Here is a 25,516-nt window from a genome sequence, read left to right on the forward strand (position 1 = left end):
GAGGTTTGGGATCTTATTGGGAAGGCATTCCTTTGTTAACCAGTTTTTCTAGTGAACAACAAAAATATTTTACCAAGGTTTCTGCCCTTCCAGAACCAATAAATCCTTCACCACCATGACTATTTCTTTTTTCTCTTTTACATCAGCAAAAAAGTGATTTAATCCTTCCTTACTAAAAATAGCCCCACTTGCCAGTCTATAGGATAAATTCCAAGGTAGGAGTTTATGTGGTAGAAGAAGATTGACCTTCAACTGTTATAGTGTCAACTGAATACTTTACAATCACAGTTTAAACATATATAGTAAAACTTCAAGCAGACTTCTAAATAGACGGGATATGGAGGGACATTTTACACAGAGAAATACAGAGTAGAGAAGGATTTACAATACTCATGCATCATGGATAATTTTAGATTGAAAGGGAATTAAAATTATTGTTTTTCCCAAAATTGTATTAAACCCACTTGAATAATGGTCTATGTAGTTATATTAAGGAATATTTTCTATGCCAGGAATTGTCCTAGATCAATTATATACAATTATACACAACAAACTGGATAACTTAGATGATATGGTTAGATTCCTGGAAACATAAAACATAGTAAGAATAAATCATGAAGAATTAGAAAATCTGAATGGGCTGATTATTTCTATGATTAGATCACTAATCAAAACCTCACAAGAAAGAAAAAAATTCAGGAACTAATGATTTTGTTGATGATTGATATGAAACTTTTATGGGAGGATTCATATGAATCTTTCTGAAAAGCATCCCCCCAAAAAAAACTGAAAAGGAGAGATTATTTCCAAATTCACTTTGAGAGACTAGCATTGCCTGATACCAAAACCAAAGGTAGCAAAAGGAAAAAAAAAAACATAAAAAAATGTATTGTTTATGGATGTAAATGGAAACATTCTTAGCAAAAATTACCAGCAAACAATATTCGACAGTACATTAAATGCACCATGCAACTTAGCTGCATTTTTTTCCGTGATGCAAGAATTGTTCAATGTAAGAAAATCAATGTGATGTGTCATATAAACAGTTTGAAATATAAAAATTGCATTATAACTTCAACAGATGCAGAGAAATCATATACAAAATTCAAAACTTTCTTGATAAAAATTCTCAGCAATCTAGGAGTAGCTAGAATTGTCTCAAAAATAAAATAAAGACCATATATCAAAAGTCAGTAGTTAATGTTACAGTTAATCAGGAGCAAGGTGAGGATGCTCATACTTGCCACTTGTTTTCGTCAGTTTATTGGCAGTCATAGTAGAACAATCTGGCATACAAAGAAAAATAATCCATATAAAAGTGAAATAAAAATATCCCTGTTTGCAGATAATATCTTATGTGTAGAAAACCCTAAAAAATCTACAAAAAAAACAAGAACTTCATATTAGAACTAATAAATCTAGTAAAGTGGGAGGCAAAAAATCAACACATTAAAATGAATTCCATGTGTAGATACTAACAATGAACTATATGAAAGAAAAATGAGGAAAATAATCCCATTCAATAAACTTAAATAGTTAAAGGTTTATACACTGAAATGACAAAATATGCTAAATGATAGTTTAGAAGAAATGCACTAATAGAATCTCATGTCTATGAATTAGAAATTATGACATTGTTAAAATGTCCATACTACCCTAACCAGCTATAGACTCAAAATAATAAGTATTAATGCCAACTTTATAAAAATAGAAGAAAAATCCTGAAATTCATTTTGAACAACAGAGTTCCTGAATAACAAAAATAATCTTAGAAAAAAAGAATAAAACTGGAGGCATCACATTTCCTGATTTCAAAACATATCCCAAAGCTATAATTAAAACAGTGTTAATACTGTACAAAAATAGACATACAGATCAATGGTGCAGAATAAAGAGCCTGGAAATTATTCTATACATGTATAGTCAATTGCTGTTTGATAAGAACACTAAGAACATAAAATGGGGAAAAATAATCTCTTCCACAAATGGTGTTGAAAAAAATATAACCAACACTTAAGAATAAAATTGGACTTTCATTGTACATCACATATAAATATTAACATGAAATTGTAAGACTTAAATGTCACACCTGAAGCTACAAAAGTTAGAAGGAACTATAGGAGAAAATCATCATGGCATTTCTCTTGGCAATGCTTTATTGGATATCTCCCAAAAAAACATAGGCCAAAAAAAACTAAAAAACAGACAAGTGAGATCATAGCAAATTAAAAGTTTCTGCACAGCAAAGAAAACAGTCAACAGAGTGAAAAATCAGTCTATGGAACTGAACAATATATTTGTGCACTAGATAAATGGTTAATTACCAAATGCTATAAGTATTCTACAACTTGATAGAAGAAAAAAAAAAAGATCTGTAACTGACTTTAAAAATGTGTAAACATTTGAATGGCCTTTTCTTAAAAGAATGCATACAAATGAAAAGGTGCTCAAGTTCACTTATAATCAAGAAAATGCAAAATAAAAAAAAAACTAAGAAAACATTTTGATAGAATGGTTATTTTCAGAAAACAGAAGATAAATGTTGGTGAGGAAATGGAATAATTGGAATCCTTGCACAGTTTGCAAAACAGTGTGGCCATTAAAGATAACATTATGCAGATTCCTCAAATAATTAAAAATGAAACTACAATTTGCTCCACTAATCCCATTTGGACATTTATCCAAAAGACATAAAATTGAGATCTCAATAAAACACTTGAATTACATCATTTATTGTAATAGTCTCAAGAATGAACATTCAAAATAACCTAAATGGTCATTGATGGATGGATTGATAAAGAAATTGTGATGAACAAGTATGATGAAATAATATTCAGTCTTATGAGAGGAGAAAATCCTGTAATATGCAGCAACATGATAAAAGCTCAAGGGCATTCGATGAATTAAATAAGCTAGTCACAGAAGGAAAAATAAAAATATTATTAGGCGCATCTGAGGTATGTAAAAGAGTCAAATTTAAATGAGTAGAAATTAGGAAGGTGCCTGCCAGGGACTGAAGTCTGGGGCTATTAGGGAGTTACAATTCTATAGGTATAAAGTTACAACTACATAAAATAAATAAATTCTAGTGACCTGGGCAACCTTGTTCTGAGTGTCAAGGAAGTTGTGTTGCAAACTTAAAAATTTAAGACAGCAAATGTCATGCTATTGATTCTTACCACAATAAAGTAAAATTTAAAAAGTGTTTTTATTAAACATAATTTTTTGAAAAATTACTTCATAGTGTGACACAAGTTGTTATTTAAGAATAGTTAGACACATTTTACTTAAATCAAAGCAAACAACCAGTCAAAAATGGGTAGAGGAGCTAAAAAGCCACTTCTCCAAAGAAGAAATGCAAATGACTAATAAGTATATTAAAAATGCTCACCATCACTTATAATCAGGGAAAAGCAAATCAAAATAATAATGAGATATCACCTCACACAGGTGAGAATGGACCACATTTAAAAAAAAATACTGGCAATTACAAATGCAGGTGAGGATGTGGAGAAAAAGGAAAACTCTACACTGCTGATAGGAATAAAACCGAGTACAGCCACTATAGAAAGCTATATGGAGGATCCTCAAAACAGTAAAAATGGATCTACATAGGATTCAGAGATTCCACTCCTGGGAATATATCCCAAAGACACAAAATAAATATTTTAAAGGAAAAGTTGGAACTCTTAAGGTTATTGCAAGCACTATCTACAAGAGCTAAGATATGGAAACAACCCAAATGCCCCCAAGCAGAGTAATGGATTCAAGAAATTGTAGTATATAGACAATGGAATACTACTCAGTGATCAAAAAAAGGTACATTTGTGCCATTTGTGGCAACAGGTTTGGAGCTGGAAGGGATTAGGCTAGGCAAAATAAGCCAGAAGGATAAGAAAAATACTGGATGGTCTCACTCATATGGGGAGTGAAATCAATCAAAGGATTAGGAAAAAGACAAAACTTGCAGGCAAACCACATATCTGAACCATACACCTGGGGAGGAGGAGGGAGAGGGTCAAAACAGGGTGGGAAGAACACAAAGGTCTATGGTGATGGTTTTCAGGTGTTATAGTGGATGGAGATTTAAATGGATTACACCCGAGGGCAGAAATCAACTACTGAAAAAAAAAATGAACAACAACATAAGAAAATTTAAAAAGATAAATAGATATGATATGGGGAATTAGACAACTACTCATCCACATTTTAAGGAAAATATTCAACTTAAATAATTGATCATCATGATCATAAAATCCAAGTGTGTATTTCTTTTAGATATTTAATCAATATAAAACTTACATTAACAGCTTCATCTTCACTTAGACTTTCATCAATTGTTACATTGGGCAAATCTGGCCAAACCTATAAGAAATAATAAAAGGGAAAGCAGTTCAAAATAAATTTAGTATGATATCACTGTGCTTAAATAAAATATTATAGAGTTTTGAAGGCATACTGACTCATGATTCCTGGATTAGTAATTCCTTTAGTTCCATTTTTCAGTTTGGTATATATATATATATATATATATATATATATATATATTTCAAACTATTGCTATTATACATAGTAATCTCCTATTTAAAATATGAATACAAACCTTTCTATAAATAGTGATTTTGAAAGCAATAGCAATAACCAAAATATATGAACAATAAATAATATTAAATTCATTTATTGTATTTATTTAAATGTGATATATTAAATGTGATATATTTTTAGAGTGACTCCAGGATTTAAACATCTATATTTAAAATGTCCAAAAATCTGAGTTAGATGATGTCATGCTAAGTAAGGCAAATAACCTCTTGGTTTCCACAGCTAGGTCTAAAACATTTTCTCCCCTGTTCCCCAACTCGATCCATGCCTCTCTACCAACCAAAGATTCCCTCTAACCAAATGACAAACATTCAGGATGAAGCCCATTTATCATGCTGACATAGTAGAAGAATTGATGCTATTTTATAGAAATCAGAATGCCCCATATAAAAATGTAAATAAACACCAAAGGACTAATTACACACCAAGATTTACTTGTCAATAGTAAAGTTGTAAAGGAACAAAGCAGAGAAAGAAATGACAAAAACATGGAAAGAGACAATCGAAAGAAAAAATGTTTTCTTTTTTATTATTATTATTATTTATTTATTTATACAAGCACTGGGTATAGTCAGAAGCGCGGGAGGGTGAGAGAATTCACCAGAGCCAGAGCGGGGAGCAGAGCAGGCAGAAGGGCCGAAGTACACTGCTGAGGGGAGCAGCGGGCGGCAGGAGAGGTCTGCAGCACCATGTGGGACCCTCCTCAGGTGGCCGGAAAGCAGCTGGGGATCGAACCGAATGGCGCTGCAGAGGCTGCGCGCAGCCTCGCAGCCCAGAGCTCAACCGCTGCACCACCAGGGGAGGCCCAAGAAAAAATGTTTTCATAGTTAATATGCCATACCCTATACTTTAATTTCGCTTAAAACAATGTATTTCACTATTTTTAGGATAGGATTTTTTCTATTTTATGCTGACACTTTCTTGAAGGTAATTTCAGACTTGCAAACGCTGTAAAATTATGTCCATAGTTTTTCTAAACTCTTTTTTTCTTTTTATAAAGATTTATTTATTTTTATACAAAAGCTGGGCACAGGCCAGAGGCACGGGAAGGTGAGAGGACTCACCAGAGACAGAGCAGGGAGCAGAACAGGCAGATGGACTGAAATACACTGCTTGGGGGAGAAGCGGGCGCAACAGGAGAGGTCTGCGACACCATGTAGGATTCTCACGGCCAGCCGGGATCCAACCCGCACTACAGAGGCTGCGGACAGCTTAATAGTGTGGCGTTTAACCCGCTACGCCACCAGGGAGGCCCCCTTTTTTTAATATATATATTTATTATAAAAAATATATATATATTTATTTATTTACGCAAGCACTGGGTAGAGTCAGAAGCACGGGAAGGTCGGAGAATTCACCAGCACCAAAGCGGGGAGCAGAACAGACAACATGACAAAATACACTGCTGAGGGGAGCAGGGGGGCACGGCAGGAGAGGTCTGCACTCCATGTGGGACCCTTGCTGGTGGCCAGGGATGGAACAGGCACTGCAGAAGCTGCAGGAAGATTCACAGCCCAGCGCTCAACCGCTGCACCACCAGGGGAGGCATGTCTTCTAATGTTGAAATATGCATGTCTTTATGCATGTCTTCTAATGTTGAAATATTTGTAACCATTGTAAAATTATCAAAACCAACAAATTAGTATGGATGCAATGCCTTTAACTAATTCATAGCCCATGTTTGAATTGTATAATTTTAATCGTCAATGTCATTTTTCAGTCCATGATACAAAAAGGATGCAACACTGCATTTAATTATATCTCCCAATATGTGCTGCTGTTATTGTTTTTATTCCAGTTGTGACTATTTGATATTATTTCTGAACATTTATATGTAAGCAAAATCAGGATATTTTGTATGCCCAGGTAGGTATGATTAATATTGTTTAAATAAAATACAGAGAATTATATTACATGTTCAGGTAAAAATGTAAGAATAACTCTAAAAACAGCATTATATTAATGAAATGTTTTTATTTTATTTTTTAAATTATTTTATTTTATATAATTCTTACATCATTTTTTCATTTTTGCACAATGTATGCATTTTCATTTTGGTTATATTCCCCATACAATTGCAACCCCCTTATTATGACCCTAGTCCTTCCTCTCTCCTTCCCTCCACCCACCCCATAGTGTGTCTCTGGTTTATAATTGCTTGTTGATTTTAATTTTTACTTTGTATTAATTAGTCTTTTTCCTGGTCCCTTATTTAGGTTTTCTATATTCCTGCTATAAGTGAGACCATCCAGGTATTTTTCTTTTTCTTTCTGACTTATTTTGCTGAGCATGATCCCATCTAGCTCCATCCATGTTGCTGCAAACTGCCAGCTTCCATATGATCCAGCAATTCCACTCCTAGGTATTTACCCAAAGGACACAGAAACATCAATTCCAAACAACACCTGCACCCCCATGTTTATAGCAGCACTGTTTACAATAGCTAAGCTTTGGAAACAACCCAAATGCCCAAAAATAGATGACTGGATCAAGAAGATGTGGTACATATACACAACGGAATATTACTCAGCAATCAAAATGAAATGTTTTTAGAAGTGTATTTAAGTGGTGCTTGCAGTATAGAATACTGAGTAGCCATCTTACCAGTGGTATATTGATATTAAAAGGTAAGTGCTTGATTTTGATTTCCACTTTATTATAATCAGTCTTTTTCCTGGTCCCTTATTTAGGTTTTGTAAATTCCTGCTATGAATGAGACCATCTGGTATATTTTTTTTTTTCTGTCTTATTTTAACACACTACAGTGGCGGGGGAGGAATTAGGATCAAAACAAGGGGTTATGGGAATTGTTTGGGCACTATAACCAAGATGAAAATGCATACATTGTGCAAAATGAAAAAAAGATGTAAAAAATACATAAAATTAAAAAATAATAAAGCAATTAAAAAACGTAGGAGGTTCCAATACATACAATAAAAAACCATTTAAAAATAAAACAAACTATTTGAACATATGACTTGTACATAATATTTTTGTGTTTTCCATAATTTGGATTTAACTTGGAGAGTACATATTTTATTTAATAGCTTAGAATCACAACATTTCTTTATAGTAAACCTCTCCCTCTTATTGTGTTTTAACAGCTTTAAGTTAATGGGAAATTTCAATAAAATAGATTTTTTTGACTTATTTTATTTCAAGATATAAACTTAGTACCTTTCCCCAACAAATATCACTATTAGGCCATTTGACAAAGACATCTTTCTCCAGTCCTTTTTCAAATGCAGAATAAGTCTCTGTTTCATTTCCTGAAATTGCTGGATCCTGAAAGTAAAAGGAAATCCAAACTTGGTAACTATGGAATGAAAGTATAGTTACATTGGTTTTTGTTACAAAACATAATATATTTTTATTATTGCATTAGCATTAAATTATGTCCTCATATGGGTTGACAAATGGACTTTTAATATCAATCAGTGTTCTGGCTATACTGATCTCCAAATTCCTTAAAGAAAGCTCACCTTTGATCCCAGTTCTATACTTAGTTCTATAAGGATATACATAAGTATAAAATTACACTGGTGGCAGTCCACATAAAGTGAATTAATAAAGAAAGTTTAGATTTGGATGTAGAATTCAAAATTATATATTGATTATTTTGAAATACTTTCTTCCCATTATTCTAAGAAAGAAAACTCAATAAAATCAAGACAATAAGGTCCAGATAAAATATAAAATATAAACACCAACCAGGATAATAATGTATTTCATTCCTTCATTTCTTATTTTGTCAACAAACTGAGGAAGGTCATGGAAACTTTCACCAATTGTAAAGTCTAGTTGCCTTTCCATGTGATCAATATCTGTGTATTGAACATCCTGAAAGATGACAATTATACTGAAGTAAGAATAGTGAAGTAAGCAGCAAAAGTAACTGCATCACATCCTATCACACTTATAAACTCATCACAAAATGAACATTTTAATGTATTTCCTTTGATCTAAAGAGAATTAAATATTGTAATGTTCAATCAATGAAAGTATTAAGAAAAAAGTATAAAATATTCCAAGAGGAAATTCATAAAATAATTCATTTGTTAATAATGGAATTCAGGTTTAGTAGTAACAATGCTTCAAAATCAGCTTTTAAAAGGCAATTCTGAAAGAAACTGGGATACACAGAAGGAAATGATATATGGCGTTTGGAAATATGTTAAATAGCAATTTGGAATTTTGAGCATTATATACAAACATTAGTATTACTCTCTCTTTAAGAACTATAAAGCAGATATGTCGTAATTTCAAATAATTCTTCTGACAAAGAGGGAAAAGTATTACTAACAAATTCATCAATTATTGTAAGATTCTTCATACATTGTCCAGCAAAGTCAATTATTTTAGAATAATACTTAAGCTTATGTAAGCAAGATATTGTTTATAGATAATTATATACAAATATACTTGAAGGGATAGATGTTGAAATTTATCATGAAATCTGTTATTTAGGCCTAAATAACAAATTTGTTGTTTTCTGTTAATAGATATAAGCTAAAACTATTATTCAAAGATATGCAAATATATACCTTATATATTGCATACAATAATGTAAAACTCCCATTCATAAACGTTCACTTCCATATTCCTGTATCATCAATATATACAATTATGTTTCTCATAATAATGCATTCAGAATCCATACATTGATTCCTTCAGTATGTGCTAATGTCTTATAAAGTGGTCCTAATTCTTAGAAAGAGTTCTTACCCACCAAAATTTTTGAAAATCAGTGCTAATGACCAGAAGTATCCCCGAGACTCCTTAACTTTGTTAAAAAATAAAATTTCAAGAAAATAATTTTTTTTTCTGAATGCTCAGGAATATTTAATGTTTCATTCATTGAGGACAGAGTATTCTGCAAACCCTGTAAGTGTGCATTCTAACATTAACATTATTCCAGGACAAAAATTTATGTGTTTACTTTAAGTCCTTTTTTCTATAATTTGTCATGGGAAATAGATTTCTGTTTGCTCTTAGTATAATGTAATGAGATGGGTCTGAATGCCTATACAATCCAAATTTTCTGAGAGAGAAGTGTGTGTATATGTGTGTGTGTGTGTGTGTGTGTGTATGTATGTATAGTGACTTGTTTAGTAAAACTCAGGCTCATGGAACGGAAGAGAAAAAAAGAAAATAAATGATAGTCCTTTTCCTTCATCTAGCTAGAAAGACACTAGGTAAAAGTCTTATATACATGTTATTAGTTCCTATTTAAAAATCTAAGCATTGATTATTACCAAATACTTAATTTTAATGCATGTATGGTTAACTATTAAAATTTGCCCTATAGGTGCCATATTTAACATTGTCTTAAAAATTGATATACATACATAAGGGATCTGAGCAGCCACCATTTCATCATATAGTTGCTGAATCTCTGAAGTATTTCTGTACCCATAACGGCATAATTGGAATCCCAAAGCCCAATATGGTGGCATTACTGGTCGGCCAATTACCTTTAGAAATAAAATAATTGTAATTTGTACAGTAAAATCATTATATTATAAAAATATTTTTCTTATTTTTTTGAAATGTGGAATCATACTTCATGATATTGTTTTGTTACAACTTCTGGAGTTGGGCCCAAAAACATATAAAAGTCCAAGATTCCTCCAATTGTTCGGTAAGTTAGAGCGGGAGTTGGCTGAAATGTAACATCTGGGAATTCAAAATATAAATACATGTTTATTTCTGCACAAAATAATAATTTACAAAAAAGTGCCAAAAAATATGAGAAATTGCACAAATGATTGTTTTACCCATTGCATTGCTGTTTAGTAAGAAAACTCCGTGAGCATGGCTGTCATCTTCCAAAGACATGTAATAGGGATGAAATCCGTAGGAATTAAATTTATACTAAAATTAAAAAAAATAATAAAGAATATATATTTGAATAAAAATGACACCTCAAATTATCAATGTGATATTTAAATTCATAGACTTGAACCTGGGAATATAAATGTTCCTCCTTTGCACACATGAAATACACTTGAATTTAAACACGTTTCTCTTAGAAATAAATTTCATTTGTTTGAATTGTTACTCCTCTAGGATATGCAGAAGAATATACCAGTGTGTAATACACAAATACCTCCACATTAACTGTTGCCAAAAAAAAAAACAAAACTCATATATTGTTATTAGAGTAGTTGTATTTCTTTATATTAGTATTTATTTATAAATTTGTACTTTTTTAAATAAAATCCCTAGAAATAATGAAATCCAAAATTGTTAAGTGTGTAATATATCTTAAATTCATGTAATTTATATGTTAAACGGTAATTTCTTAAGGGTTTAATAGTTTATATGTGTAAAATATTTCATTTCATTTTCAGCTAGATCTGTTTATTTTTTAAAAGAGAAAACCTAAATTTATGTTCATGAAGCCATTTGCCAAAGCCCAAATCCTAAGAAGTCATGATTTCTAATCAAATTAAGCCCAGTAATTGAAATGTCACATATTGAGAAATTTATATTTACTCAACAATTCAAATGTTAATGTTGAAAGTTTTTACAGAAGTTTTGGGAAAACATTATTTTAAGTGATTATAAATGAAAATCAGTCCTCAAAAACTGCACTTAACTTTTGTGACACAAGTAAAATTTTTTTGAATACCTAACAAATGTTTTATATATATATATATATATATATATATATATATATATACACACAAAGGGTACTATTCAGCTATAGTACTATAATAGGAACTATTGTTATGTGACAACATGGATGGAACTGGGATCATGCTAAATGAAAGAAGACAGACAGAGAAAGATAAATACTGGATGGTTTCATTCAATGTAATACAGGAGAATCAAAATAAAGGACCAAACAAAACAAACTGGAAATGAACCCTAGATATCAGACTAAAGTTGAGGGTACCAGAGAGGGAGAAGGAAAGTAGAAAGCAAAGATTAGTTGACCCAACACTAATGATAACGGACTGATCACAAAAATCTGCAAAGAGCTGATGAGACTCAACAACAACAAAGAAAATAACCCAGTCAAAAAATGGGCAGAAGAGCTAAAAAAGAAACTTCTCTGAAGACGAAATGCAAATGGCCAACAGGCATATGAAAAAATGTTCAACATCACTTGTCATCAGGGAAATGCAAATCAAAACTACCATGAGATACCATCTTACACCAGTGATAATGGCACATATTAAAAAAAACTAGCAACAACAAATGTTGGCAAGGTTGTGGAGAAAAAGGAACTCTCCTGCACTGTTGGTGGGAGTGCAAACTGGTCCAACCACTATGGAGAGCTGTGTGGAGATTTCTTGACCTGCTAAACATAGAGCTTCCATATGATCCAGCAATTCCACTCCTAGGTATTTACCCAAAGGACACAGAAACATCAATTCCAAAGAGCACCTGCACACCTATGTTTATAGCAGCACTATTTACAATTAGCTAAGCTTTGGAAACAGCCCAAATGCCCAAAAATAGATGACTGGATCAAGAAGATGTGGTATATATATACCATGGAATATTACTCAGCATTCAAAAAAGATAAACACATGCAATTTGCAGCAACATGGATGGCACTGGAAGGGATCATGCTCAGTGAAATAAGCCAAAAAGAAAAAGAAAAATACCGGATGGCCTCACTCATAGCAGGAATCTAGAAAACTTAAATAAGGGACTAGGAAAATGAATAACTATAAGAAAGTGAAAATCAAAATCAACAAAAAACTATGAACCAGAGACACTTTTTGGGGGGTGGGGGGCGGGAGGGGAGGGATTGGGGTCAGGTCAGAATGGGGGGGTTGCAATTGTATGGGGAATATAAAAATAAAATTTATTATAAAAAAATAGAAAGTAGAAAGCAAAGGAGGGGTGATTATGGACAATGGTGGAGAACTATGGGTACCTTTGTGATGATTATGGTGTAGTGATATAAATCTGAAGAACTGTGAACCTACATTCCTAGAACATATGCAGTGTTGTCAACCAATATTACCTCAATTTAAAAATAATGGTTGCGGGCCTCCCCGGTGGCGCAGCGGTTGAGCGCTGGGTTGTGAAACTGCGCACGGCCTCTGCGGCGCCGGTTCGATCCCCGGCTGCTCCCCGGCCACCGGAGGAGGGTCCCACATGGCGCGCAGACCTCTCCTGCCGCCCGCTGCTCCCCTCAGCAGTGTACTTCGGTCCTTCTGCCTGCTCTGCTCCCCGCTCTGGCTCTGGTGAATTCTCTCACCCTCCCGTGCTTCTGACTGTACCCAGTGCATGTATAAACAAAACAAACAAACCAGCAAACAAATAAATAAAGCATGCCTCTATTAAAAAAAAATAAAGTTAAAAATAATGGTTGCAATAGTATACACGTTTGTAGTCCCATATTGAATATATCCTTTAAGTATAATTCTATTGTGAAAAATGGAAATGAGCTAATGTTTTCATCAAAATGTATTTTTGTGTTATGTTTGGAATAATTATATTTAATATAATTTCATGGAATATGTCAATTAATAAAACACTGGGAAAAGTAATATGAGCACATGCAAACATTTTATAAAGATGTAACTTGTGGTATTACCTCATAAAAAGTATAACTATAGCTGTGGATTAAAAAGAATTAAAAAATAGAAAAACATTTCAATGCAAATTTCTGTCAGTTATTTTCTAGAAGTAGCCAGTACGCATGGATTTGGCAGAGGATACTTTATCTAAATATTCTTTCTATGCAGTTGAGAAGGCTAAAAAGTTAGGTCACAACCACACTTTTCACTGTAAATGATGTTATCCATTCACTCCTTCATTTTCACTTGTAATTTAACATGATTTTTTCTTTCTATTTTTTTTCTTTGTTGAGAAAGTCACTAGTCTCTTTCTTATCACTTTAGTATTGAAAAACATGCCTACAAAGAGTAGCTTGAATCTTAATCATGGTATTAGTTTCCTCATCCATTAGTCAAATATTGTACCTACACCAGGGGGTTGATCTCTTGTGAACATTCCCCAAGTATGCCAGTTCATATTTCTCTTAAATGCTGTGTGTTCCACTTCCCCAAAACCATATAAATAGCTTGATGGCAGACGAGTAGATATTTGAATGAACTGGTCATTAAAAGTAAATCCAGGTAAGCATGAATCCCAACTGAAAATAAAAGAAAACAATTGTATTCATTAAACATATTCAAAGTAGTATCACAATAATAGTGGTAATTCTTGCTTGGGTATATAAAAAATCAGTATTTTTTTCTTCATGGACCTTACTGTACCCAAATACCAAATAGAAATATATAATTATTATGACATTTTTCTTTTGTCTACATTAAGGAATATGTAAAATAAGCTTCCAATTTTCTCCCTATTAAATGTGCAATTATAATATAATTAGCATAATTACATGTTAATATTTAGATATCCATTGCTTTATAATAAAATTAATATGGTGTTTTATATAATATTTGACCTAAGAGCAAAGTATGTTCTAGAAATGGAAATTCCTCTGGTTTCCTTTCCCCTGAGTTTAGTCACAGTGAATTTTTTCTATGTATAGAATAAAATACATCAGTATTAAAATAAATTAAAATGCATATTTAATATTATAATTGCAAACTCTTCTAAAATTATTACTCCCATGTTTTCTTCTTTTATTCTGTATTGATGATAAAAAAGTATTCATGAAGAATCCAGAAAAAGCATTTTCCAGAGATTGTATTTTTTCTAGTCATGTGTAAGAACATAACAAAGGAGAAGAAATTAAAATATTATTTACAAGAATATGGGACATTGGAAATTTTTATACTAATAATTTTGGAAAACTACTTAACCAGAGATAATGCTTCCCAAACAATGATAAATAATGCCTTTGCACCAGTAATTCTTTTTTTTTTTAAGATTTATTTATTTATTTATATAAGCACTGGGTACAGTCAGAAGCACAGGAGGGTGAGAGAATTCACCAGAGCCAGAGTGGGGAGCAGAACAGGCAGACAGATGAAGTACACTGCTGAGGGGAGCGGCGGGCACGGCAGGAGAGGTCTGCGCACCATGTGGGACCCTTGCCCTGCGGCCGGGGATGGAACAGGCGCTGCAGAGGCTACGGGTAGCTTCACAGCCCAGTGCTCAAGAGCTGTTCCACCTGGGAGGCCCCTGCACCAGTAATTCTTAAAAATTAATTTACCTTCTCATACTTTGGAACAAAATATATTGTAGCAACAATACTTCTAAAAGAATACAAACCCACTTTTATTGTTATTTACATCACTCCTGACCAGCCTGAAAATATGTCTTCTGAAGGACAGATAGCATAAAAAACAAATTATATAAAAATTTACTAAAATAAAGATAATTTTACTAGTTTTCTTTATAACTTGATAATATATCTAGATTTAAGTATTGTAATGTCTTTTACAATAGCAAGCACAGACAAGTATTAACTCTGTCAGCTATCAGAACCAATGAACTCCATTTTCAACACCATTAATAAAATATTTACCTTCAATTTACAATTATTTATTTATGCCAACACTCTCCATGCATTTTAAAAGAGTGTTTGGATTCTCAACTGATTATATGAATGAGTCTAAAATTTGATAATCTAATTACATTCAAAGTATAAAAGAAAGTTAAGTCTAACCATTAATGATAATACCATAGCTTGTTTAATTTATAAAATGTTAAAATATACCAAGTAATTTAATACAAGTGATACTATTTTTTTTTACATGATACTATTTTTAGAGTGATGATATAGCATAGTGTATATAGCACAATATAGCATACTGGATGATGTGAAAGTAATCATCTTATTTTTCCATCACAAACTAAAATTAAATTTTCCTTTATATCAAATAATTCAATCACTTACATAACTCTCCCTGTGCTTCTTCGTCGAATCTGAATGCCAAAAGGATTTTCCTTGATTTCAGCATCATAAAGTCTATTCTCATGAGTACTAGTTGGTGTAGTTGGAATGTCTAATGGTACTGGAACTTCATATCTCTTTTTGTGAGGATCATAAATCTATTGTAGAGACATATTAAAAATAGATTTGTTCTTATTGATATCATTAGACATAACTTCAAATAATTAAAATAATGGTTCAAATAATATTTGAGCTCTTGTTAATATAATTGCTAATTTGTGCGTTCCATATTGCATTTTATTTTATTTTATTTTTTTTTTAAAGATTTATTTTATTTATTTATACAAGCACTGGGTACAGTCAGAAGCACGGGAGGGTGAGAGAATTCACCAGAGCCAGAGCGGGGAGCAGAGCAGGCAGAAGGACCGAAGTACACTGCTGAGGGGAGCAGCGGGCGGCAGGAGAGGTCTGCGCGCCATGTGGGACCCTCCTCCGGTGGCCGGGGAGCAGCCAGGGATCGAACTGGCGCCGCAAAGGCAGCGGGCAGCTTCGCAACCCAGCGTTCAACCGCTGCGCCACCGGGGAGGCCCTTGCATTTTATTTTTTAAAATGTTTTATAATTGGTTTTTCCATACAGTAAGAAATATTCAAAGACAAAACATTTAGAGCTAGATATTTTTTCTTGTTGATTTAAAAACGCTGTTTAGCATCTCATATGGTTAAACATAGTAGTTGGCCAATAGTTTTTTATCATGTGATCCTTTAATGAATAATGCTAACTTACGCTTATTCATGCTTTTCCTCGGTACATTTCTTGAAGTTAGAGTTTTAGTTTACCTTATACTAACTTTGATCAAGTCCTTGATATTTATTGCTAAACCACCATCCAGAATTAGTGTGCAAATTAATATTCTCTAAAGTATGAACATTAATATCAATTCATGTTAAATTAAGAGCATTTATTTTGAAAATCATCATGTAATTCTTTGCTGATGAAGATGAACATATTTCTATATGATTATTCAACATTTAGGTTTCCTATTTTAAAATGTATTTTTAATTGAGATACTATTTGGATACCCTAATGTTTCCATTTATTTTTCTTTGAATGCCTATTTAGCTACGTAGGGATTATTTTTAATGCATTTCTTGATTTATGCAGTTTTTTGCTTTCTAAATTTTATAGTGTTTTTATAGTGCTTTGTGTGTTTAGTTAGCCACATAGAAAAATAACATGTAGAGTGACTTTATTCTAGATTATGATTCTTTGGCTATAATCCATGATGCCACTGTGCTACACTCTTTCAATAGAATTACTTCCAGGTAATTCTAGCTGCAATTCTATCTGTATTTTTTTTATCACATTTTTTTTTAAAGTTTAATCAATGCTATTGTCATATGCTTATTTCTCCATATGAATTTATTGGTAATTTTATTTTCTAAACAAAAATAGTCCATGAGATTCTAGCAAGTTACTTTAAAAGCACCAATTGAAAACAAAACAGTGAAAAGAATGTGGGAGATATGCTATAACTTAATAAGAGATAGTTAAATAAATGAATGTATGTGAAAAGTTCATCCAGCTATATATTTATGATATGAACATTTTTACTATATGTTATTATGGCTCAAGAAATTAGTGAGAAAGAAAATAAAATGAATTTCATTAAAAAAACACTTAGGGCTTTTTTACCACTTATTTAATATCTATCAACACTATTTGATAGTTTTTTAAGACACTAGATTTGTACATATAAATTTTTACATTAAGATTGTGTTTGTTTTTTCATATGCATTTGTTAATGGAATTTACCGTTACTTTAGCTCCTAAAGGTAAGTAATTTCTAATAGCTTATTTTATATGTTCTCTTAGAGTTCTTCAGTAAAGAAAAAATAAATTAGTGTCAAAAAAGACTCTATTATTTATTTTGTAAATCTTATTTCATTGGCCAGGAAACATTAGATCAATTATAAAAAATAATGGAAATAGTCAACAATCTGTTTTTTTTTCTGTTTGATTACTTTAGTGAGACTTCTAATAATGCCCAATTCTATATAACTACCATATGTTTAATTATTTATAAAATTATCTAAAATGGGCACTTAGCTATGGGTTGTACAGAAAAAAAAGAGAAGCACAATGCCATCAAACCCATTAACAGCACAATATTACACTAAAATTTCAGCACCTAATTTATTAAAAATATCTTGAAAAATGATGAATCACACATTAAAATGGTTTATATTAAACATACCTTAAACTGCAGCATATCATTTTTGTGATATTTCACTTCCACACGAAGAGTTGAAATGGGTTCAGAAGGTAGCTTTATTCGAGCACTTCTAGTATTCAATTGAAGCTCAGCTGTTATACCCATTGATGTATAATGGCTTGAACTGACTAAATAAGAGTTGACTTTTGAAGGAAAGTAACATGCTGGTACACCAGAGTAAGGAGTAGTCTAAAAACACAATATATACTCATTGTCAGAAATTATAAGAATTTTAATATTTAACCTTTTTTTAAAATATTAAGGTACCTTTAATCACACCTTGCATGATTTACAAAGTTTTATGGTATAATATGAAAATTAAATTATCATAACACAAAATATCTATAGTGCAATCTGAGATATCAGGTACTAACAAATGAAACAGTATATTCATACACTGATACTAAATATAGAGCAGTAAAGAAGAAGTATCAAATGTCATAACTTTCAGAAAATATTGAATTACTATTGTTTTACAGCCTTGTTAGTGTATTGACAGTTCAGGATTTCCCCCCTCACATGTAGTCACTGTGGCACTTCTATCACTGAAACATCCATAGTTCCTCACCATAGCCCATTGTGCTCTCCTAACCCACATCTGAAAGCCACAGATCTATGGTCAGGTTTTAAAATTTGGTTTTAACATTTGTCATTCATTGTTTGACTCTAGTTTTCCTATATTCTGCATATAAGTGACATCAGCAGTATTTATCTTTCTTCTGATTTTATTTTGCTTGGCATGATCCCTTTGATCTAACTTAAAAATAGAATGACTTTGTTGTCTTTGTAAATATTAACTGTATTACTCATAAATTTTGATCTCATGGTTGGTCTTATTCTTCATATTGCCTATTGTCTTTTGAGTATAAATTGATTTTACATCACTTTTCGAAAGGACAGTGCTTAAATTTCTGTTCTTTTATTTACAATGAAATTATATCATGCTGGTATTTCATGACTAGTTCTTTTTTTAAAAAAAGATTTAGTTATTTATACAAGAACTGGGGTATAGGCCAGATGTGCAGTGGGGTGAGAGGATTAACCAGATACAGAGCGGGAACAGAACAGACTGACAAAATACACTGTTGAGGAGAGCAGCAGGTGAGACAGGAGAGGTCTGTCTCACCATGTGAGCATCTCCGCTGTTGGCAGGGATCCAACCCACACTGCAGAGGCTGTGGACAGTTTCACAGCACTGCACTCAACCACCTGCGCCAACCAGGAGGCCCACATGATTAGTTCTTATCCTATTCAATTATATGCTGCCCAAGATTTAAAATAAGACTGGCTACAAATGATCAGAACTGACTAGTTTATACAGGGGAAGAACTTTGAATCTGAGAAAACAATGATACACTCTGGCATTCAGGGCTAGTTACCTTATCAGAATCCATACTTTAAAATGTTATTATGTTACTAAATAATTATATTTTTGCTCCTGAAGAGCAATGTGTTCATTTACATTTCCTAGTCTCTTATTTTCTTTTGAGGAAGTTGTAGAGTGACTCTCTTTAAAAGAATAAGATGTAAGTTGATTGAATTAGGGTGTCCTTTTCCTTTCTACCTTCTATACATAAAATCATATATAATGGCAAAAGGAAATATATGCATACCCTACATCACTATTTTAATGGATTTCTGAAGGATGGCATCTTGTAATTCTCATTTTCTTGACCTAAGACTCTATGAGATGTTAAAATACTAGTATTTCTGGGAAAAGTAAGCTTTCATATTAAATATTAAAATTTACTTGTAATTTACTACCCATCCTTTAGATTAGTTTTTATAATGGAAGAGAGTACAATGAAGGATGCATATCAATTTTAATGAAAAGAGGCAACTTAAGGAAAAGTTATTGAAAATATAAAAAACACTTTGGTATTTAGCTCTTATTTCAGAACATTTTCTCTTTCTCATTTAGTTTGTTCATTTCCTCTGTAAGCTTTCCTAATGATAAAGATTATGTTGCTAAAACAAGCAATGTAAAGAAATGGGGACAACGTCTCTGGATTTAATGATTCCATTTATTTCCCATAGAAATGTAGACATATCTGAGCTGTTGGCTTGAATCTTGATTTTCCTCAGTGGTACAGTATATATATATGCCATTTTATGTTTATATAACGTAAATTATTTTTCAGACAAAGCCCAGTATGGTACTGCTAAAACAAATCTGTCATCCATACCCTCATCATTCTGTTGAAAGAATGACTAATAACTGGTCACAGATTATTGCATCTTAGTAGAACAAACAAAAGCCATTGATTGATTTTGGAAGTTTCAATAACTTGAGGCAATGTATAAAAGAAACCTTGGCAAAACACTTCACAACATATACTTTAAAAACATATTTCCAGGGTCTCCCTGGTGGCACAAGGGGTTAAGTCTTAGCATTATGAAGCTATCCACAGCCACTACAGCACAAGTTCGATCACTGGCCAGGAAGCAAACCCACATGGTGCAGCAGACATCTTCTGTCTTGCCCTTGCTTCCCTCAGCAGTATATTTCAGTCAATCCATCTGTTCTGTTCCCTGCCTCTTACCCCCTGCACCTCTGGTCTGTACCCCAGTCTTGTATGCATAACTAAATCTTTAAAAATATATATTAGTGGATTAATATCCAGCAGCAAGGAGAACACAAACAAAGAGGACTACATAAGACTAAAAAACATCTACACAAAGAAAGAAACTGCAACCAAATCAAAAAGACACCCCACTGAGTTAGAAAAAAATGTGTCCACCATACATTCAACAATGGGATGATATCAAAGATTTATAAATAACTTATACTCCTCAACATAAAGAAAACAAATAACCCAATTACAATTTTCCAGAAGAACTAGACACTTCGCTAAAATACAGATAAAATGGCCAAGAGATACATGAAAAAAAAAAATCCATCAACACTTATCAGAGCAATGCACATCAAAATATACATATATGTAAGTATGTGTATACATATACATGTGGGTATGTGTGTATATATGGAGAATTAAATAGAGTGTAGAAATATATGTGTGTATATGTACATATAGATAGATACAGATATAGATATAGATATAGATATATATAGATATATATATAAAAGAAATTGTACTCAGAGATCAAAAAAGATAAAGTGTTGCCACTGAAGGCAAAGTGAATAGAGCTGGAAGGCATTATAAGTGAATTAAGTCAGAAGGAAAAATACAAATACCAGATGAGATGGTGTCACAATGGTATATGAAAAACAAAACAAAGCGTCAGATAAAATCAAACTAAAAGTAACCCTGAAAACTGATAGTAGAATGGGGTCTACTAGACAGGAAAGGAAGGGAGAACAAAGAGAGGGCGCTCAAGTATCTATGGTGGTGGACTATAGGTTCTTTGGTGATGGGTGTGCTATGGTAATAAGGACTGAAGAGAGGACTCCTGCACATCTATAATAGAAGCAATGTGCAAACCAATATGAAACTAATAAAATATTATTAATAAAATGAAAAAGGCTGCCCCCTAATGGCACATTTTGCTTAATTAAACTAGTCAGTCACGGTGAACAACTTTTAGAATGTAACATGCAGCCTAGTATTACGTTAAAGGACATCCAAAGTGCCTGTAAAGCAACTTATGCTTACATGTATTGAGGCATATACTAAGTTCTGTCTTTGCAGAATTAACTAAGACAAATATGAAATGTCTACCAAAGGCCCTAATTTATAATCCTTAATGTTTCTTTAGATAAACATAATATGTATGTGTGTGTACTGTAGAATTATATATCTATATAATATACATAAATATATCTTATATATTTATGTATATTATATAGATATATCTATACAACAATATATATAATATACTGTAGAATATATATACATACTGTAGATATAAAATTATATGGAGCTGAAAGGGATCATGCTCAGTGAAATAAGTCAGAAAGAAAAAGAAAAACAGGGGGCCTCCCTGGGGGCACAAGGGGTTAAGATGCAACCTGTAAAGCTATCCGCAGTCACTGCAGCATGAGTTTGATCCCCTGCAGCATGAGCATCCCACATGGTGCAGCAGACCTCTCCTGTCTCACCCGCTGCTCCCCTCAGCAGTGTCTTTCATTCAATCTGCCTGTTCTGCTCCCCACTCTGTCTCTGGTGAATCCTCTCCACCCCACACCTCTGGCCTGTACCCCAGTTCTTGTGTGAATAAATGAATAAATCTTTAGAAAAATAAAAATACCGGATGGTCTCACTCATAGCAGGAATTTAGAAAACCTAAATAAGGGACCAGGAAAAAGACTAATTATATTAAAGTAAAAATCAATATCAACAAGCAACTATAAACCAGAGACAAACAATAGGGTGGGGGGATTAGGGTCAAAATAAGGGGGGTGAGAATTGTATGGGACAATAATCAAGATGAAAATGCATACATTGTGCAAAAATGAAAAAGTGATGTAAAATAAAAAAAACTTTTTATAAACCAAGGACGTGGACTAATAATTAAAAGGCAGAAAAATGGGGAAAAAAAGAAAAATAAAATTATACTATGTAAACTTTATTTTGAACTGTTTATATGAAAGTGATATCATGAGTCAGAAATAAATTCTTTTTACCATTTTCCATAAACAACCGCGTTCTTCACACTTTTCTTTAGTTGCAGTGTCTTCATCTGGATAACAATTAAACTTTTCTGTTTCACTGAAAACTTGACTCCATTGAACAGTAAAATTTCCTCCAAGATTGAGCTTGAGGTTGTAAATTATGAGACTCTGAAGATAAAAATGAAAACGTTAAAGAATTTCTGACCATTAGTCAATTTAAAATTTTTTCATGTATATAAAATAGAGCGACAGTTACAATTATTTAAATAATAGTAGGTTTTATACAATAAAGAACAAAGCTTCCTTGATATACCAGGGGTTAAAGTCTCAGAGCTATCAAGCTATCACCAGCCACTGTCACATGAGTTAGAGCCCCAGTCCGATGCTCCCGTTAGCAGTGTATTTCAGTAGATTCACCTGTTCTGCTTTGCACTGTCTCTGGTGAACCCTCCCTCCTCCTCCACCCCACACTTCTGGTCTACACACCATTTCTTGTATGCATAAATAGATAAAAAATAAATCATTTATACATATATATATAAATAATGAAAAAATAGAAACAAGTTAACATTTTGTGCCACTGATATGGTTAGAAACTCCATTCCATGTGAAACTGTGTAATAGAGATATAAAACATTATATTTAAATTCAGACATAAGTTCAATTCTCAGTTTAGCCACTTAATGTTCATGAGATGAATGTTGGAGAAAATTGTCTTTCCTATATTATCTTCATTTGCCTGCATTGTAAATGGGAAAAATAACCCCCACCAATATGATGCTACACAGAATGAATAATACATGAAATTTAAAGCATCTAACATAATATCTGCGATATCTAAAACTGTAATAAATGTTAATTTACTCAGGATGAAAAAGTTGAACATTTCCATTGATATTCTGGCTCTCAGAGTTATAAGGGGATATTTATTTCCTTTATCCTTCCCTAAGTTTATCAATTTCATACATTATTTGAGCAGATTACAGAGAAGATAATATGACATTATGCAAAATTTTAGGATAGATATAGATATATAATCTGATACACAAGTATTTCTATTGTTGTGATATTACAAATTTATGTTATTATTTATATAGCTTGGGAATAAGATGAACAAGATTTAGCCCATAGTTTCACTTGCATAGCTTACTTCTTGATATCAACTAGTCAAGGAAACTAGTGATATAAATATCAGCATTGGTACAGCAGAGTTTATGTCTTTATAAACATTTACATAGCATAAAAATATACATGGATATAAATTGAGATTACAAGAAACATGACTTTTGTTTTATGCCTTTTGATAAGTTAAAGTCATATAGTTTTTAATAAGCCTGTATTAGTCAATTTATATTGATTAATTCTTATAGTTTGAGGAATAAGCTATAATGTATATGCTAAATTAATAAAACTAACCAATATATATTTATTTTTAAAATGGAAAAATTCTGGATAAGAGCTAATGTATAGACAAAAAATGCTGAGAAATTATTTCATATCTCCAATAATTTAGAATCCACTATACTATATTAATATTACTAAAGAGTTTGTATTATATGAAGTGTGGAAAATTAAATACAAATAAAAAATAATTTCTATCTTTTAAGTTGCTATAATGTAATACTTTAAAAACATAAATATATCACCAAAAGCTACATTATGATGGTAAATATATATTTTTATTTTATAGTGAGGAACATAAGCTAGTAATTTAATTATTTAAATTAATTTATATATTTAGTTGTAGATTGCAGGGATGGAAATCAATTCTGATTCTGTCACTTCTTTTCCTTCTCTACTATACCTGTTAGAACAGGATGAAATTATAAAACAAAGGTTGCTTTTACTATAAGGGGAGATTTTAATTTAAAAAATTGAAGGAAAATAGTACAAGATATATCCTGAGGATAAAGGGAGATCATGAAAAAGAGAGAATGGTTAAAGAAAAGGAGTAATCATTCTCTTAAAGAATCTTAAATTAGAGGTTAAAGCATTTAGAATATTAATTTTATTTTACAGGTAAGTTAGAGATTGCATTAGGAGAATGTGTAAAAAATGTACATATAAATGATATCTAGAATAAAATAAAATATATAATTATAAAGTACATGTAATTATGAAATATTTATAATTATTTAAGGATATAATTCTATTATATCATAGATTGATATGACCTATAATGTACTACTAGCAACAAAAAGGAAATAAAATAAATGTATGTCATGGAAGAACGATTATAAAGCCAAGATCCTGGATAGTAATACAATGTTAAATTATAAAGCCAATATCCTGGATAGTAATACAATGTTAAATGTTATCGACTATGACAGTTAAAAAGAAGTTATAGTATCATATACCTGGTTGGAAGGATGATAAGTGAAATTGTAGCTGTAACTCATTTGTTGATTATTTCCAGTCACTGTAACATCTGTAACAGTTTCTGCCAACCCAAGGATTTTTATAGTCTCAAATGCTAACTTGGTTCCTTCCTCATATGATGAATGTGTGCAGGTAATATATAATTTGTTCTGGGAAAAAAGTACATAAAATTGTATATTAAATAGAAGTTCACTAGATACAAATCTGTAATAACAATAACAATACAGGTGTGAAACGGGAAAAGAACCAATCATCTTTGACACCATTCCTATCAGCACCAGCAATCTACATCCAAGTAAAATTAATATCTATATATAAGATGTGTGTATATGTATTATAAGTAATTGTTCTCATTTTTAGATGAATGCCATTAATTTATTTTCAAATACAGCCTAAACATTCATGACACACACACACACACAGAGATATTCCCTCTCATTTTATATTAAAGTTCATGATGAATTAGTTTTGACAAAATATATGAAGAAATGCAGTATTTACATATATTATTGATATTAATTATTTTCAATACAACCTTGCACATAGTTTATTTAATTCCCATTCTATCAACATGCCAATCATTGTTGTGACTAATATACTAAAATATTTTCAAATATATTGAGTTTATTTTCCTAGGGCATGCTACTTAATCTAAATATAATTATTTAAGAAGTCTGAAGATTTAATTTTATCATCACATATGCATGTACTACATTTAAATATAAAACCTTAAGGAAACTTTATAGTTCAACAATTTAAATTTAAACATTTATTTCATTTCTTGCCACTGAAATATTGAGATAAATGAAAACATCTTTCCAAAAGAAAATTTATGATGAAGGGATATTCCAG

The 25,516-nt window shown here is 31.9% G+C and overlaps 1 protein-coding gene across 1 annotated transcript in view; it reads right to left on the minus strand.

The window, feature by feature from the left end:
- The window catches only part of SI (sucrase-isomaltase), a gene marked incomplete at both ends in the record, with an annotated part of 161,716 nt that overhangs the window by 67,976 nt on the left and 68,224 nt on the right, over nt 1-25,516 (minus strand). The window contains 11 exons of the mRNA XM_084232623.1: nt 4,303-4,365; nt 7,780-7,887; nt 8,314-8,442; nt 9,951-10,076; nt 10,166-10,278; nt 10,380-10,476; nt 13,555-13,723; nt 15,443-15,597; nt 17,695-17,901; nt 22,298-22,453; nt 24,643-24,813. Coding sequence (XP_084088749.1) covers nt 4,303-4,365; nt 7,780-7,887; nt 8,314-8,442; nt 9,951-10,076; nt 10,166-10,278; nt 10,380-10,476; nt 13,555-13,723; nt 15,443-15,597; nt 17,695-17,901; nt 22,298-22,453; nt 24,643-24,813 — 1,494 coding nt within the window. The remainder of the gene's footprint in view (nt 1-4,302; nt 4,366-7,779; nt 7,888-8,313; nt 8,443-9,950; nt 10,077-10,165; nt 10,279-10,379; nt 10,477-13,554; nt 13,724-15,442; nt 15,598-17,694; nt 17,902-22,297; nt 22,454-24,642; nt 24,814-25,516) is intronic.

Source organism: Talpa europaea (assembly GCF_964194135.1).
Source record: "Talpa europaea genome assembly, chromosome: 4".
Taxonomy (NCBI): domain Eukaryota; kingdom Metazoa; phylum Chordata; class Mammalia; order Eulipotyphla; family Talpidae; genus Talpa; species Talpa europaea.